Below are 19,912 nucleotides of genomic sequence, written 5' to 3' on the forward strand. Positions count from 1 at the left end.
AGCCTAATTTAGACTAAGATCAGATTAAAATAGAATGATTTTGGGCTAATCTTGAGCTAATATCAGATCATTTTGAAATCAAATTGTTCTAAATTCCATCAAACATTTTTTGTTTCTCTTGCTCAATGTGAGCTGTTTGGTTGCTTCTTCTGGCCATCATGAATTATCGTTAATCTTTCCCAATTATTTGGATTCAGCTATCAATTTATCAATCAACTTAGGCTTCGTTTGGAACAACTTCTTTGCTGCTTTCTAAAACGGTTCTTTAATACAAAAATTTTTTGAATTAGAATTTTTTGTACTAAAAAACAGTTTTATCATAGGCTACCTGATGTAGCTCTATGTCAGGTGGGAGGACGCAATAATTTTTCCAAACGAAGCCTTAGTTTTTATGATCTCTAAGAAATATTCGCATCTTTTTTTCTCCCTTTAGTCAAGTGACTATCAATGAAAAACAAGAGAAAAGTAGGAGAAATTTGATTTTTATGACTCATAATATATGTAATTGATTAAATATCAACACTTTTTATTTTTTTGAGCCAATTACCTGAAATTTTTATTTGGTCAAAACATCTCTATCATATAAAAGTATAAATCGGAAACCTGAGCTGAAGAAACCTAGTTTGAAAATTGCTTGAACAATGCTCTAACATGGTTTGAATCATACCCTTTCGTTTTGTTCTTTTTATCTTTTATGAAATTGATTCGTTTGAGTTGATTTGTTATATATGTAAGAGGCATTGCAGTGTTGTGATACATATAAAGTTTGGTTTTGATTGATAAAATTGTTAAATAGTTTGATACTTTTGATTTTTTTAGAAGGGCTAATGAAGGAAAAGAAGAAAAACTTCAGCTTCCTTTTGAGATTGACTTTTTTATTGTTTCTTAAAGCAGTTTTTTAGTAAAAAATTAAATTTTTTATAATTTTTTAGCCATATGCTCATTTTATTAAGGAGATATTCTCATTTACATGTTGAAGTTGAATTTGTTCTAGTAGAGAGCAATTACAGAACATTCAGTTTGATTGTGAATTTGCTCATAGGAAAATATTGCTTCACATATCAATTTAAAATTGGAGTAATCAATTCTTGCAATTCATTGCATTTTATCAGAATATTTTCAAGGAGAAAAAGTTTTATTATTTAATAAACAATAATGCTTTTCAAAAAGTTTTAAAACTATATTTTAATTTTAAATTTGGTTCCAAATTCCTTGGTGAATCAGCTAAATTCAATAATTTTGTCCTATATGATATTTAGCTTGATAACATTCAACATTTAACTAGTTGCTAGAATGTATGTAAAAACAGAGCATATATGATGATGATGATGATGATAACAAAATGCAAATGGTAATACCAAAGATAATTGCATAAAAAGATAATATTGTTGAATGATGGATATCAATGCATAATAATAATGTTACTGACATCACATACTATGAAAAGAATAAGCAAGTCAGCAAATGTTTTGATTGTGAGCTTCATTATATGGTAAGCCTAGTCATGATTTCCATGAAGGAAACTCATCAGCAAGTCTTCTCTCAAATGCCCGAAAGATCTCTCTAATAGCCTTCTTCACTTCACTGTCAGCAAACACAAATTCAATAGCATTTGCACCTAGCTGAAGCATGTCTTTTTTGTCAAGCCCTGATAACTCAAAGACAAATAGAAAAGCAGTAAGAGCAACATATAAGCTGTTCATAGATATGAATCTACGAAGAAAGAAGCCTACCGAAGGTCTCAGCAGCAAGGTAATACTCATTGGAAAGACTAGTGGAGAACAGGCCTGTATCATCAGTACATAAGACCAGTGGATGGTTGGCATTGTAAAGATTAGCTGAGAAAATTAGAAAGAAAAAGATAAATTAGTATGTAAAATCATAGCTTTCTTATCATTAGTGTCACCACTTATTATCACCACTCTAAGTGCTTTTAGTTGTTATGATATGTCTTTTCTATTAAGGTTTCGTTTGGGACGATTTTCTTGTTGTTTCTTAAAGCAGCTTTCTAGTATAAAATTTTAAATTTTTGTAATAAAAAGTTGCTTTAAGAAGTAACAAAGAAGTTGTCCCAAACGAAGCTTAAGTTCCACATCAAATGTCTACTTGTATCCAAATTTTGGGTTTACGGAGATTGACATGGCATTCACAAGTTCAACATTATTAGTAGTTAGTTGACATTTAATCAGCACTGTGAGTCATGAAAATAAGACAGCAATAATGTTGCATATATTAATCGTTCTCCACACCTTACTTTGGCGGGAACTTCATGTACTGTGTTCAAAACCTTAATAAGCAGATGTTATTGTGGTTCTTCGGTCTACAACAACAACAAATATTTATCTCATTGTGGGGTCGGTTACATCAATCTTTTTTCTCTATTGTATTTTATTAAGAGTCAAATTATCATCTAAATCTGATAAAGAAATGTCATTTCTATTGTGTCCTATTAACAATTAAATTCAATTCTAAATCTAATAAAGAAAAGTTATTTCTAATATTTTCTAACCAAGTCTTTTTAGGTCTTCCTCTATCTTTCTTAACACAAGTCAAATCTAATGCATCTACTTTCATAAATGGATTATCGGAAGGACGCCGTTTTATGTGACTAGACCATCTAAGGCAACTCTCTCTAATCTTATCTTCCACTGAAGCTACTCCAACCTTTTCACGTATATGCTCATTTTGTATCGTGTCTCTAAGAGTAAGGACACTCATTCGCCTGAGCATCCTCATCTATGCAACACTTAACTTAATATTATGCTTCTCTTTTAATGACTAACATTCTGCACCATAAAGCATTGCAGGTCTCACTACCATCTCATAGAATTTTTCCTTAAGTTTTCAGAGGGGCTTTTCTAACACATAACAAGCCCAATGCATTCCTCTACTTCAACTATCCAACTTGAATTCTATTAATAATATCCCTATCTATTTCACCATCACTCTAAACAATAGACCCAAGATATCTAAAATGTGTGCTCTTATTAATGACTTGATCGCCCAAAGTCACATTCCCCGCTCTAGATCTATTATTACTAAAATTACACTCCATATATTCAATTTTAAATATAATCAAATGAAAGCCTTTAGACTTTAAGGTTGACCTCCATAATACAAGTTTACCTTCAACTCCCTCTCTAGTCTTATCAACAAGAATAATATTATAGGCAAAAAGCATACACCATGGCACAACCTCTTGCAAATGTCTAGTGAGATCATCCATGACTAAAGCAAAAACATATGGGCTTAAGGTTGATCCTTGATGTAATCCAATTGAAATAGGAAAATACTTGGTCAAACCACCTTGTGTTTGAACACAAGTAACAACTCATTTATATATATCCTTAATGACTTGAATATAAACATTATTAACCCATTTCTTATGTAGAACTCTCTATAACACTTCTCTTGAAACTTTATCATAAGATTTCTCTAAATCAATAAAAATCATGTGTAGATCCTCCTTATTCTCTCTATACTTCTCCATCAAACCTCTCAATAAATATATAGCTTCCATAGTAGACCTACCTGGCATAAATCCAAATTGATTTTGAGAAACATTAGTGCCACGCCACAATCAATGCTCCATAACTCTCTCCCATAGTTTTAAAGTATGACACATTAACTTAATTCCTCTATAATTTGAACAATCTTGTGCAACACCTTAATTCTTAAAAATAGGAATCAACACACTCATTTCCCACTCATATGGCATCTTTTTAGTCTTTAAAATAATATTAAAAAGTTTAGTAAGCCAAGAAATTCCTTCATCTCCTAAGTAGTTTCACACATCTATTAGTTATCATCAGGTCCAACAACTTTTTCACACTTCATTTTCTTTAAAACCTCATTAACTTCAGTTTTACTAATACGCCGATAAAAACAAAAATATTTATTTTCATTTAAGGTACTAAGGTCACTAAATTCAATCGCATTCTCATAGTCTTCATTAAAAAGTTTAGCAAAATATCTCATCCACCTTTGTTAGAATATCCTCTTCTAATAAAAAATATTTTTTATTTTCATCCTTAATACACTTCAGTTGAACTAAATCCTTACTAATCTTATATCTTTGTTTAGCTAACTTATACATATATCTTTCACACTCCTTAGTATTTAATCTATTATATAAATCATTAAAAGCTAAAATTTTTATATCACATATTGCTTTCTTAGACTCCGTATGAGCCTCTTTATTACATTTGCAATTATCAAAATTTTTATTGCTAAACCAATTTTTATAACAAATTTTATTTATTTTTATTTTTTTCTTACATATTTTGATTCCACCTCCAATTATTTTTACTATTAGTAGCTTTTCTCTTTGATGCTATAAATACATCTTTTGCAACATTCTTAAATCATTAATTATTTTTTCCCACATAACATTATGTTCCTTGTGCAAAAACAAATCTTAAGATCTAGAATCTTAATCTCAAAAATTATTTTGTTAATATTCTTTAAATGTCCCCATCTAATCCTAAAACAACGATTTACTTTATTTTTTATTTTTTGTCACTTCATCTTAAAGTACAAAACTAATAAGCGATATTAGGTACATAAACTTTCACTCGAATGACTTTACAATCTTTGCAATCTAAATAATATATTTTTCTTATAAGAAAATAATTAATCTGAATTTTATGTTATCCATTCTTATAATGATGATATACTCATGTCTTTTCTTGAATAATATATTAACAATTACAAAATCATAAGCTAAAAAAAAATCTAATATGATCTCATCACCTTCATTAGTCGTTCCAAAATCATAGCCATCATAAATGCTTTTAAAACCATCTACCTCACTGTCAACATGTCCATTTAAATCTCCTCCAATAAATACTCTTTTTTCAAGATGTATTTTTTGTATTATTTCGTCTAGGTCATTCCAAAATTTTAATTTTGAATACATATGCAAACATTCTTGAGGAACATAAACACTTATAATATTAATAATCTTAGCATCAACAATAATCTTTAAAGTTATAATCTATCTCAAATTCTATTAATTTTTATAATATTATCTTTCAAACTCTTATCTATAATCACAACTACACCATTTCTAGTACAACTCCGATCATAATACCATAGTTTAAAAAATATTAAATGGTTATTCTGCTTCGAGCCAAAATAATACTAAATGGTAATATCTATAGGAGTTCATTATTTGTTCCAAGTACATAAATATCATCCATGGAAAATATTAACCAAATTATAGAAAGACACATCTATTAGATTAAGGAAAAAAAGATCAAAGTGGCCCCTATAGAATTTGTTTGTATTTTTGTCCCAAACTATTCAAAATGTATAATTTAGTCCATTGACTCCTCAAACATAAGCAAAAATAATCTCACATTTAAAATCACAGTTTAATTTGATGGCATTGTCAACATGAAGTGGACGAATAAGGTGGGGATATAGGGTATTTTGGGATGCTTATGTATTTTCTTTTCTTTTTTTTTAATATTTCCATTCTAGAATCCTTAACTATCTGTCCAACCTACCAGGAGAAGGGAAAAAGTTGCGCTATCACCCGAGCCGCCAGGAGAACTCTAGCTGAACAGGATACCCAATCAACTTAATATCATGAGTCAAAAAGTGTAGCGAAAGAAGAGTAGTGGACCAAAAACTGGATACAAAAAGGTTTCCATTCCGGTTGAAGAAGACGTGAGACTGCTAAGTGGCTTTTTTTTTTTCAGCGCAAATGGAAAAAGCTGATGACAGCATGTAGAGGCAAATGAGAGGAGTAGCGGTGATGAAGATGTTGAAGATGATGATTATGAGTACAATGTATTAGATGATTCTGAGAATTTTCAGGATAATAATTATGAGATCTGACAGGATAACAATTTGTTTAATGATAGTGTAGATCTTTTTTTTTTTAATTCATTGATACTCAATATATGCAGAAAATTGGACCAGACCCTAAACCCTAAACAAAAGTATAAGGTAAGCAGAAGATGACAATTAGTAATAAAGAAAAGAAAAAAAGATGACAGTTAGTAAAGTTCACAAATTTTATAAAAATTTCAAGAAGAAAATGTATATTTTGAAGATATACTCATTTTTAACCTCATGCATGAACATAGACTAAAAACTTACAACCATGGGACTAATTTGTTTAAATTGATGATTTAAAGGACCAAATTGGAATTTTTGCATAGCCTGGGACTAAGCGCATCTCCAACCGAAAATCTTATTTTTCACTCCAAAATGCAGTAAAATTCAAAAATGTCGTGATTCATCTCCAATCGAACTCATTTTGCGCGCTTCAGCGAAGAAAACCATCTTTCTCCTCTTTCGCGCGTTTTTTTGGCAAATTCAATTGAGACAGAAAAATCGCATAGGTGAACAGTGTAACGCCAATATTAGCATCGCACTATTCACCCGCAAGCAAATAGCGAAAGATTTGACGTTCGACAAGAGCGACCGAACGACGTCATACGCATGTTCGACGTTCGGTTGGAAATGCCTTAAAATGACTCCCTGCAAATAATCTAAAGATCATTTTAATATTGTTCTCTTTAGATTAATATTGCATAAGAAAACCATTAAGAGATGAGAAAATACATGTTTCCATCATACAGATGCATCTTGTTTTTTAATTAGTAGTCCCAAATCATAAAGTAAAAGAGGACAAACCAAAATGATGAACATGTATCGACGAGAGACGTTGGGTCCTAAGATTGGATGTTAGACATATCTCAACCTGCATGCATAAATTGAAAATTTAAACAAAATGCAAAGTATCTTTAGAAAGGCTTCGAGTTACAAAAGCAATAGAGAACATACAAAGCGAAGTTAGGAGAAAAATACTGACTGGGATTTGTGATAATCTAGCCTTTTCCCAGTCATCCTCATCAAGAAAGCAAGCATGACCAATTCTATCAGGAGAAAAATTCAACATTGCTTGGATTTCCATCTTGTTAGATACCTAGAACCACTAAGTTGTCACACTAAATCAGTTAGTCAACCGATTGAGACTTCGAAAGAAAAAAAAAAAACAGGAAATGGTGAAATAGCTATATGAGAATCTTTCCAAAACTCGATTGCACCTCTCCGCAATGAAGAGTAACAGGAAGGCCCTGCTCTTTAGCATACTTCAAAGCTGGCAGAAAAGTATTCCTACATGGCAGTTATAAAGTGGAAAGTCATATAACAATTACAAGACGCTTTTCTAAGTTCTGCAAGTAACGAACATACAAAATTATACCATTCCCCAACAACAGGATTGCCAGAAAGATCAATCCCAACCACCCCAAACTCTCTCATTTCTAAAGCCAAACAAACCTGCAAGATCGAAAAGTAAAGAATTGAAAGGTGCTAGTTAATGCAGTTACAGACACTGAGGTTCTGTGTGGTATAGTTTTTTTGTTGCCTACTTCTGCATCCTCGAAAAATAGAAGTTATTTTTAGGTGATTGATGTAATAGCTGTGAGAAAAAATTCAATTGCATGAGAACTAAAAAGCTTCCTTCTTTGAGAGAAACTTTAGGTAGCTTCCAAAAAAAATCCTTCAATGAATTTTTGCTTGTTCATCTAAATGTCATAATTATTCGACAAGTTTTATGCTAGTTGTCGACTACCTAACGCAACCCTCCACTTTTCTTATCTAGCGCTTGGGACCTGATAACAATAGTGTTTGGTGGTCCCGGCGGGGCACAAAACACTGATGATATTCTAATAAAGGTGTGGAAATGCTTAGGAAATGAAGGAATTTCTTGGTTTACAAAACTTTTCGATATTATTTTGAAGACTAAAAAGATGTCAGATAAGTGTAGAAGAAGTGTGTTAATTTCTATTTTTAAGAATAAAGGTGATGTATAAGAGTGTGTAAATTATAGAGTAATTAAGTTAATGTGTCATACTTTAAAACTATGGGGGAGAGTTATTGAGCATATGTTACAACGTGATACTAATATTTTTCAAAATCAATTTAGATTAATGCCGGGCATGTCTACTATAGAAACTATACATTTATTGAAAGGTTTGATAGAGAAGTATAAAGAGAATAAAAAAGATCTACATATGATATTTATTAATTTAGAGAAAGCATATCATAAAGTTTCAAGAGAAGTGCTCTGGAGAGTTCTAGAAGAGAAATGAGTTAATAATGGTTATATTTAAGTCATCAAAGATATGTATGTAGTGAGTTGTTACTTGTGTTCAAACACAAGGTGGTTTGACCAAGTATTTTCCTATTTCAATTGGATTACATCAGGATCAGCTTTAGTCATGGATGTTCTTTCTAGACATTTGTAGGAGGATGTACCCTGGTGTATGCTTTTTGCTTATGATATTCTTCTTGTTGATAAGCCTAGAGAGGGAGTTGAAGGTAAACTTGAATTATGGATGTCAACCTTACAATCTAAAAATTTTCGTTTGGGTAGATCTAAAATCGAATACATTGAGTGTAATTTTAATAGTAAATAAATCTAGTGAGGGGATTGTGACTTTGGGAGATCAAGTCATTAATAAGAATACATGTTTTAGATACCTTGGGCCTATTTTTCAAAGTGATGGTGAAATAAATGGGATATTATTAGTAGAATTCAAGTTGGATGGCTGAAGAAGAGAAATGCATTGAACCTTTGTGTGATAGAAAATTACCCCTCAAACTTAAAGGAAAATTCTATAAAATGGTAGTGAGACTTGCAATGCTTTATAGCATAGAATGTTGGCAATTAAAAGAGAATTTAAGTGTTGTAAAGATGAGAATGCTCAAGTGGATGAGTGGCTTCACTCTTAGAGACATAATGTGAAATGAGTATGTACGTGAAAAGGTTGGAGTAGCTCCAGTGGCAGATAAGATTAGAGAGAGCCTCCTTAGATGAATTGGACGCATAAAATGTCGGCCTTCCGATGAATCGATTTGGAGAGTAGATGTATTGGATTTGACTTATGTTAAGAAAGATAGAGGTAGACTTAAAAAGACTTGGCTATAAAATATTAGAAAATATCTTTTTTTATTAAACTTAAATGAGAATTTGACTCTTAACAGAACACAATGGAGAAAAATGATTCATATAGCCGACCCCACATAGTGGGATTAAGGCTTGATGTTGTTTTTGTTGTTGTTGCATCTAACTAAATTAATTATGGACTAATAAAGATTGGAAAATTATATTAAAGCTAATATAGAATTCAGAATATGTATCCATTTCAGTAGTTCTATCAACTCATATTAATGTCATAATTAACTTTAACCGAACATTCACAACTGATTTTACCAAAAAAGACATCCAAATTACTCGACAGTATAGCACATCACAGCACTATAATACTATATAGCACAGCATAACCCAACAAAAGTTGACAATACCATATGGAGCCTGAGCCAAGTTGAAAAGTGTTCATGTTGTGACAATGTTGGTGAACATTATTGCTTCCAAGTTTAGAGGTGTGTGTCTGCACTATTCTGAAGGTGTTATTCATCCCTACCTTTAGCCTTCCATAGAAAATAAAGATAAATTCACAAGAGATGTAACAGTTAAAACAAAAGGTTCAAGTCGTTGAGGGGGGGGGGGGGGGGGGGGGGGGGGGCATCACTTTCTAGCCAATGCATTTCAAGCACATACATAAACAAAATTGAAATGAACTCTGCTTAACATACCGTCTCCATGGCTGCTGCTGTCGTTTCGCGGCGGTCAATACTCAGAAGTAAGCGAACATATATCTTTTTCTTTTCCATACAAGTTGTACAGCTTTTTTGCATGGGTTCACAGAAGCTTTCTGTCTTTCCATTCAAGTTAATGAAAGAAGCATCCACAGTGTCAACAGATCTAAGGCCATTGATAACTGCCTTCATATAAGAACGCTTTGTCATACCCTTTGCTTCATTGTTCTGCATTTAAGCTGAATCAATACATTGTAAAAAATCCCAAGTTTTTTTTTCTTCCAAAATAAAAAACCTCTATATAATGTACCTTCGGCGTTGTCCTTAGTTCCAAATAAACAACTTCTTCAGCCGCAAAATCTTCAACAACCTATTTAAAGAAACTGATTTCAGCCAGTTATGTAAGAAAAGGTTGTAAGGGAGACTGAACTAAACATACTTCCTTTGTGATCCTTGAAATTGTTTCATGGTCAGTTGCAAGTATGTGGAACAAATCAAAAAGCTGGAAACACTCCGTCAGGGATCGGCCACCTTCAGCAATATTAAGTAGAACACACGGATTAGTACTGTTAATAAAGGTAAAAAATCATAGCCATCTTCTCATCTCAATTTTTCCATAAAGAATAATTTCTTGTTAAAAGTGCTTGAATACACTTGCAGTTCTTTAGACAATGTCAAATTCTGGGTTAAACCATGTGCCACTTCTGCTATCTAAAGATAAGGCCAGATATTTAATTGTAGTTAATCAAAGTGAGAACATATAATAAGGATTTTTAGTTTGTTAGAGAACATACATGTTTCAGTTTATGAAATAATCATGATTTATAAAATGTCCTTGACAAAGAAATCAATGCAATTTACTTTCGAGAAAAAAACAATTTGAAGTAGTTTCTATTTAATTTTTTTTTTGGACATTTATGCCAATTAAGGCAAACTCACACACACATCACATACGCAAGACTCGAACCCAAGACCTCTTGATTGATAGCCAAAGCTTCTAACCAACAGACCAAAATAAGCTGCATGTTTCTATTTAAATTCTTTACTAAACTAATTCTGAAAACTAACATAAGATATATAAAGACAATTTTAAATTAGTAGTATGTCTTTTAAAAGAAGAAAAAAGTATTTAAATATAAATTACAAAGAGTTCAAATGATGAAAACATGCAGACATACATTTCCGGATCACATGCTCTACATCAGCAAAAATGATTACACCCTTTTCACCGAGCAGTTTAGCAAGCTCCCTGTTGATTTGCAGAATGATTAGTGAGTGAGTTTTCCTAAGAAATCTTTTTATGATAAAGAACGATAAGCAGATTGATAAGTTCTACAAACAAAAACTTTGCAGAATCCTAATTAACTCTTCAGATCAGGGCAATAACAATCAACAAGAAATTATAAAAGCAAGTGTTATATCCAACTTATAAATAAATTCACTAAAAAGGACAGCTTACAAATCAAATGGATTAAAGTAAAGTAGGCCATGCCTGGAAAGTAAGAAGCTATTAAATGTGAATTTTCTTTTACTAAGTAATCAAATGAACAAAATCTAGCCTTACTTTGTAGCCATATAAAAATAATAATGAAGCCAATTATGAAAAGATACTAAAGTGGGTTCCACCTAAAAAGGAAAAAGGGGTAAATATTCAATGCACTTGGAAAGATCAAACAAACTCATAATTTGGTGATTAGACCAGCTACAACACAATGAGCTTTCCAACAACAACCAACACCCTTTGGGCCTTTAAGAAGTGGAGAGTGGCAAATAGACAACAAAGACTAGAAAAGGCAACTAGAGATTTACTAGTTTTAATCCTTTCGGGGAGGGAAGTTTGAGTGTCTAAACACAATTTTAATAAAGGAGGGATTAGATCGCGATATCTTGGCATGTATTTACCTACTAGGCTAGTTGGCACACACTTTAGCTCACCCTAGCACTATGGTTGAGAGCTTCGGCTCCAATCATAGAGATCTGGGATTCAAAACATACAAATATGAGTGTGTAACTTTTTTAAATAAATTCATTCAAAAGTTCCAATATATAATTATCCATCTAACTTGCTGGGTCCCACAAAACAAAAAGGCTACTTTTTTTTTAAAATAGACTTAGTTCTTTTTGGTGGGGGGGGGGGGGGGGGGGGGGTGGTAATTGTTCTCCACACTCCAACATCCTCCAGGATAAGGAAACAAATCATAATTCTGATAAACCTTAAAACTTCACATATCAGATCAAATTATCAGAAAACTTCAGTTGAAACCTTGGTTGTTTCTGATTTTGATCTCAGCTGTGAGTAGAGTAGATCAAATGGCAATACTTCAACCATAATATTCAAGAAGATTATTTGTAACTCATGATCGATTTAATCCACAATTGCTCACAAAATTTTGTTGTTAACCAGTTAATTCATCATTGGCGATAGGAATATGTCTGATGAGCATAGTCAGAGCTGCGCTTAGTGTGGGGATTAGCGCTTGATAAGCATATTAATCAATCCTCTCATAACTCAAGCTTATCATGTTTATGCCAAACCCAAAAACAGTATTAAATTTCATTCAATATTCCCCCAACCAAACTATCTTGCTTTGCATCTTAAGATTAATTAAGCCTAGCAAAACAAACCCTATAAAAAGATATTCCAGTGATAAAGGATTTAGAATATATGAGTTAGATTAAAAGAAGGAAACTGAAATCCATGCTCCAAGAGAATCCAAAGCATTGATTACAGGAAAACCTATAATAGCAAGACCTTCTAAACACTAAAATCGAGCTAATAAGTTATAATATTTAACAGGTTGGAGAAACCTAACTTCAATTACGAGAAAAATACCAAACTTTCGCAAAAATCAAACAATAAAAAGAAAGAGATGGAGAAGCACAGAAGCGTGGAGTCTCGGATGCAGCCATTGAGGTGAGCGTGGAGCTCTATCTTGGGAATTGCACGGCACCACTCCTTCATTTCCGCCAAGTTGGTGCATTTCTCCATCACTGGCCGCTCTCGTATACTCGCACGCTGGCCCTCACTCGAACAAAAATCTATGTTTTCAAGGTAGGGATTGAAATGAAGGCTGCATTATTATATACTGCGGCGCCGTGAGTTTTCAAATTTGGAATGTCTGGTTTGAGATTCTTTTACTAAGGAAATCCAATCAATTTAAAAGTTAAAAAGGCATGTTTTTGCAGCGAAATACGGTGGAAAGATGCGACTTTTGGTCCATATTGATACATCCAATTAATTTTGATCCAAACTTTCATCCACCAATCCCATTGTAGTATGATTATTTGATATGCTATGCTAATATGTTAGTTAGGGTTTGGAACTTTGGATGTGACCAATTCCTTTTTGGGGGCTGCATAGACCCATTAGGTATAAAATAGCATCATTTTATTAACCTTACTTTTATCATCCTATTTCTTTTTTAAGGAAAGATCAATGACAAAGAAAAATTTTGGCCAAACATGTAAGCATGGATTCCATCATTAATGATTTCTTTAGTAAAATGACAATTTCTTTGGTGGTTGAAATATGACTTTTGTGTTCCTTGTGAGGCCTCCATTAATTTTCATGGGTTAGATTAATTGGCTTATTAGGCTTTGGAGCTAAAGTAAATTATATGTCGTACCAAATTTTTGTGTGTGCACCTGATATGAAAATATGCTTGATCACTGTGAAACTTGAAGCATTATTTTGTATTAAAATTTTTTGAAATTATTTCAAAATCATAAGAACTCTGATTTCAATGAAATTGTCGTCGAATTGAATGTCTTGACAAGATAAATCAAACGATAATGAATGTGACACTATCTAAACCTCAATTAAGTAGTTGAAGTATATTTAAAAATTTAGAGGTGTTAATTAAATGGTCAAATTATCTCCAAATATTGACTATTTGTAATCAAATCAAGTAACAATTTAATTCCAACAAGCCTAAGTTTACTTAATTCTAAGCTTATTATGGCAGTTAAATAATGAATGAATAATTTATGAACAAATGATTCAATAAAGGTCAATAGGTTGAATGTTGTGAAATATTTGATCAAAATGTCACTCCATAAATTCTTCTCGGGATGAAGAGGGGAAAAATTGAGCTTGAAAATAACATAAAGATCTAAATATATTTAAAGCTCTACATGACATTCGTCAATGATGATCATCATTAAACACCATGTCATCCAACTCACATTGCCTAAATGTTGTTGCCCAAAAATCATTGCCCAGTCACCATCATCTGATGGTCATCTCCTAATTGTTGCCACTCGAATGTTATCATTCAACCGTTGTCTCATGACTTTCATCATTTGACCAACGCCACATGACTTACATTTTATAATAATAGTTCCACTACCATATGGTTTTTCTTAGACTTTCATCACTTGGTTATTGTCATCCCATTATCATCTTCTAATTGTCATCATCTAATTACTATCGCTTGACCACAATTACTTGATCGCTATCATTCAACCACCATTATCGGACCAACATCATCCAATTGTTGTCAATATTCATATATTATGTGTATAGTTTATTTATGTCAATGGCTACATCAATAAGGGCCTTCGCGATTAATTCTAGTACATAAGTATATGTTTCAGAGTCTCTAACTCAAGATATGTCCGATAAGATGTCCTAGTGACCTATGGCTTGCTACCTATTTTGATTAAGTTGGATCTTGCACCTTTTGAAATTTTGATATGCATGTGCTACAATACTAATCATACATACACAAGTAAGAATTGTATGTATATAAGTATATCTATAATCTATATTTTGTAAAGCATAGCAATATATTGATTACACACATGAATATTAATACAATAATGATCAACATATTTTGATATCTGTGATTTGAATAATTATTTCAGGTTGATGACATAAATCCTATTGAGTTTAATATCTCAAAATAAATTTTACATATGATTTTTGAATTAATTTGTAGAACATAACATGCATTGAAGATAAGAAAATTCTTAAGATTTTTTTTTTATGTACTCTTTCATTTTTATGATATGAGACATCTCAAATTCTAAGTATTTTTGCAATATCTTTATGTTTGTAAGAACTATTTAAATTTTATATTATTATATATCTTATGTTTATTGCTTCGGTGCGTATCTTTGAAATGTTTATATAACTCAATTTTATGTGCAACTATGATCAAAAGTAAAAATAATAAGTAGCAATTATTTTGTATTTATTTAGTGGGTCGTGAAATCATAAACTAAGGGTGGAAGTTAAATCAGTAACCACTTTTGCACTTAGGCTTCAATTATGACAGCTTTTTTAATGTTTTTTTTTAAATAATTGTTTAGCACACAAATTTTTTGAATTAGAAATTTTGTACTAAAAACTGTTTTAAAAAACAATAAGAAAGTTGTCCCAAACAAAGCCCTACTCAGACTCACAAAAGGCTTTTTGCTCTAGTATATACTTTAAGCATAGCCGAGAGCTTGATTGTAGGCCATTAAGGATGGCGTAGTATTTACATTAATCATAATAGTGTTATGATGGCTACAAATGCATATAAGTAATACACACCCAAATATCCTTAGGCCGAATTCAAATTAAGCTAGCCCAATTTAGGATATCTCAGTTAGGCAAACTCGCCAAAGTTGAAGAAATCACCAACTTGCCCTCACCAAAAATATATAACTCACCAACTCTCCATTCTCCAACGGATAAGAAACTCATCAACGGATCACTTACATTTTATAATAATGCCAAACTCTTGCTTGAGCCTACAAAGTAGGTTGTGTGAGGGAAGTAATGATCATAAGATTAGTTGTACTCAAATCATATACTTGTTGATAATTCTAATTAGCATTCTCATCCTCTCTCTATATCTCTTTCTATCATATTTTTTCTCTAATTTAATAATAGTATTGTGGTGAAGTCCAAGAGTTGCCCATGGATAAATTTGGATATGATATCCTTAAAAATGTGATGAGTGTGAATTTGCAACAATCTAATAGTTATGAAAGTAATTTTGAAATGAAAAATATGAAAATTCTGAAATGGAGCATTGCATCGTTGGATTTTTCGGTGCTCCAACATCCTAATATCGAGAAAATTTGAAAATAATTCAATGCGCTAGCACCAATATTTTGAATGCGGTGGCACCATGAACTGACATGTGGCACTATGATGTTGAGCGTTGTAGCACTATGTCACAAACTGTAACATCTCAAACTCTGAACTACCGATATATTATCCGTTTTGGCATAAGAGCCTCACAGTTTTGTCCTATTGGTGTTAATTCCCTGCAGGTCATCCATCCCAGAATTGATCTAGGATGAACATGCTTAACTGCGGAGTTTCTAATGAAAATTTCAATCATTATACCAAAAGGCGCCTCGATGTTTAAGAGTTAGATTTCTTTTACTTAAGGGGTTTCATAATCTCCCCCAATTAAGTAACTGACGTACTCCTCGGCATCTGTATCCCAGAATCATCTACGAAGAAGATAGGACTCTAGAGGTGGCCCTTACAAGTTCAAGTGGTGGCTCCCATCATGTAGCATTTTATCCCATACAAGGTTTAAGAGGAGGCTCCCATGGCGTAGCACATTGTCTTGTATGACACTTAGCTCCCATCTCTCGAATGGTGTATTACTATGATATCATTTGTGATACATCATAATCTAAATTGGAAAAATTATTCTTATATTTTAATAAATAATAACCATATATATCTTTAAGTAAATTTTTTAATGATGTAAATAGAATTTATTTTTAATTAATAATGTTAAAAATTTATATATTTAATTTATTATTTTTGTATGATAAAAATTATTTATTTATTTATAATAAATAATTAAATCTTAATAATTTATAAATATAAATTTATAATACGAATTTAATTTATAATTTATAGGTATAAATTAAATATAAACATATAACATAAATCAATAATAATTGATATTAAATTTATAAATTTATGTGTAAGCTAAATTTTTATTAAATTTGAATTAAATTTAAAGATTGTATGTGTTTAAATTTAAATTACATAAGATATTATTAATGTGTGAATTTAATTTATTTTTTAATAAAAATTATATTATTAAATGATTGTTCTATCATTTATATTTTATTTAAATAAATTTCATATTTATTACGTTATCTAATTCAACCTCAATTCTACTTCGATCGAACTATTAAATCTTGTGCCTCACCTTCTTCATGTTCAATGTCCAGTCCAATTTTCACAAAGTTGAAAATTTCATTACTAGTAGGTGGCTAATATATATGGAATAAAGGTTTACATGTGTGATTCAAAGAGTTATGAAGGAGGCCCATAGGGCCCTCCTATGACATCTCAATAATTAATTTGGAAAAATGATCAATTTTAATTTATTTATAATAGTCAAAAGTTCAATTAATATATATATCAGTACATTAATCTTTATTTTAATACTTTTAACTACAAAAAATAAAACTCAAAATATAGAAATAAAATTATATATGAATATTTTGTTCAACCTTGCTTCACTAGATCTTGACCTATTTCTGAAAAAATATGTAAAATCACATAATGAGCTAACAACTAGTAGATTATCAAAACCTACATCTATAATCAGTGTAATGCAATATAAGCAATATACATGCAATCTTTTAATCCAAAATAGTATATACATGTCGAAGTAAGAACATGTAGTACTAAACATGTAGCAATCAATATGAACATTGTTATTTTGTACGAGCAATGAAAATCAATACAAGTAATATATTTTATAATCAGTGATTAGTAGTCATAGACATAATCAATATATGATATCATTCGTATACACATGTTTAATATAAAACAACAAGTATATTATTAATTCTGTTCTTGTCTGTAAATTATACTTCATGTCTATTTATATGTCATTATGTTTAAATGTTCTAGAGGCATTGCATGTCTTGCAACATCAATGCATGTATATCATGTTCTCTATTAGATACAATATTTTATGTATATCATATATTTTATATGTATATAAGCACTTATATTGATCTTATCAATCTTATCATATGCCTATTGCAGACATGCATGTATCATGTTCTTATCATATTATATTGTGTCACTTATTTAATTTATCTTATATACTTGTGTATATGCATATTTAAGCAAGGCCAAATATCTAACTACCTGTGTTGTTTTTCATGTATCAAGTTCTATAAGTTATTCATACTAAGCATGAATTAGTCTCAATTATATTAGTATGTTACTAATAATCAGTCTCATATCACATGTCACATAGGTGACTTTCATGTAAGAAGTCATCAATTTTTTGTCTATTGGTGTATCATATTATATCAGTCAATCTTCTTATACCATATTTTTCAAAACACTTAGGATTATAAGATTAATTTTATTTAAAGGAAAGCACGCCAACCCACCCTCTTATAAAGAATAATATGTCACCAGTTAATATGAATCAGTTAATCATTTTTAGACAATTTTTTTTTATTTTACACACATAACATATCATATAAATCATAATAATAAACATCACGTATACCCAATATATCTATCATTATACTCATTATTATCATGCATTATATCAAAATGCATGTTAAGCAACAAAAAATAGTAAACTTATGCAAGTCATATATTTCACGTCCAAATGTATTACATTAACTCCTAATCATTTCATATCTGACATTATTCTACTAATTTCAAAGAATATAACATATATGTAAAATCAACTAGTGAAATTTTAATATAACCAATAAAAAATTTTAGGGTGACAATATATATCACATATAAAAAATGCGATAAAAAATCACTAAAATGAGAGATATTGCATCTTAATTAATTTCAAGAGAAAAGAAAGATAAAACTTAAAAAATGATCAAAAATAGAGTTAGGGTAATGTTATCTCCACGATAAGAGCACTTTTTACAATTGGAGTGACAGAATATCAACCTAATATTTGCCTTATCTCTCCTATTTCCTCATCTCTTTCTTACTTTCATCTTCTATATGTTCTCTCTCCTTACATGTAAAAAAGAAATGGGGAGGAGATGATGGAATAAGTGATTTAATATTAATGTTTTTTTTTAATATTTTTATTAAAAAATAATTTTGTTGACCCAACGCCACGATATTCAAGACCCAAACATAGATGCAATCAATTAAATTCCAGAAACTCGAGAGCTTGGAAATGTAGCACCATGGTGCTCCCTTAGATAATCTTTAAAAAAATTAGAGAAATTAAACTGAAGGCCTTTACAACTCGTCAACTCCTAAGGGTAGAAGCTCTTGAGAGGGTTATCTAATTTAACTATTAAGAGAAACCTACTAGACCTATGGCCTATGGGTGTTATCTTCTAATCAAATGACATATGACACTTGTTATCTTGACAACAATGAGAAATCCACCAAAACTAGATTAGTTGAAGAAAGAAAAGCCACAATTGAAAAACATATTCTTTATGGAAATCACAAAGGTGGTTACCCCGAAGAAGTACAAAATTCCCACCTCAAAACCAATAACGAGAGAACTACTACCACTCATGTGGCATACTTTGAGCTGGTTGTTGAATCTCGTAAGTATGGTGTACATTAAAGTTTTAATAATAACACATATTATTGGTTATACTAATAACAACTTGAGTTGTGTGTAGGAAATTTATTTTTTTGCTAACATTGCAAGGAACATATAGGTGACAGAATCAAGATAAGGACCGAATAAAAAAAAAATGAACATAATGAAAGTTTATCAGAGTCGCCAAAAAATGCCTACATGATGTTCAAAATTTCATTTCCGTCATAATTTAGAGCCTCGATTGATAAATGTGTGTAGGCAATTCTTTCTAACGAAAACAAATCTATTGGTGATAGTTTGAATAATTTTTAAGTTCACTATGATACAAATTGTATGAGAATAATATGACTTTTTATTATTATTATTGAGATCTCTATTTTCCATAATTTAAAATTAGTACACTATACATGAAATTTTACATTCATATTATAGAAGAATGCTCATTATGTAATGAGTTTTTAACTATGTACTTAATATGTGCTATAATCAAATGGAGAATATAATAAATATATAGCTAGGGATGTAAATGAGTCGAGTCAAGTTAAATATATTTATAATCAAGTTCAGGTGGTTAATTCTTATTGAGTTTTAAGTCAACTTGAGTTCAATTACTAATCTCAAACTCAGCTCGTTAAAAAAATTTAGACTGGGCGAAAGAGGGGCATCGAGCTTATTAAAGAGCCGAGTTCAAAAAAACTATCTACAAATTAACATTTATATTATTATTATTTTTTATACTTCCATGGTTGCCTTGAAATAGT

At 31.0% G+C, this 19,912-nt stretch overlaps 1 protein-coding gene across 1 annotated transcript; it reads right to left on the minus strand.

Annotated features, from left to right (window-relative positions):
* Positions 1–1,352: 1,352 nt before the first annotated feature.
* Positions 1,353–12,719, minus strand: LOC110101186 (adenosine deaminase-like protein). Its single transcript, XM_020828977.2, has 11 exons — positions 12,504–12,719; positions 10,800–10,870; positions 10,061–10,152; positions 9,932–9,991; positions 9,619–9,849; positions 7,220–7,296; positions 7,062–7,131; positions 6,827–6,940; positions 6,649–6,715; positions 1,734–1,838; positions 1,353–1,648 (listed from the first exon to the last, which is right to left on the minus strand). The coding sequence occupies exons 1-11, from the start codon at positions 12,608–12,610 to the stop codon at positions 1,503–1,505; spliced, it is 1,140 nt and encodes a 379-aa protein (XP_020684636.1). The 5' UTR covers positions 12,611–12,719; the 3' UTR covers positions 1,353–1,502.
* Between the last annotated feature and the right edge of the window lie 7,193 nt (positions 12,720–19,912).

The sequence above is a fragment of the Dendrobium catenatum genome, unplaced genomic scaffold (genome assembly GCF_001605985.2).
Source record: "Dendrobium catenatum unplaced genomic scaffold, ASM160598v2 fragScaff_scaffold_883, whole genome shotgun sequence".
In the NCBI taxonomy this organism is placed as follows: domain Eukaryota; kingdom Viridiplantae; phylum Streptophyta; class Magnoliopsida; order Asparagales; family Orchidaceae; genus Dendrobium; species Dendrobium catenatum.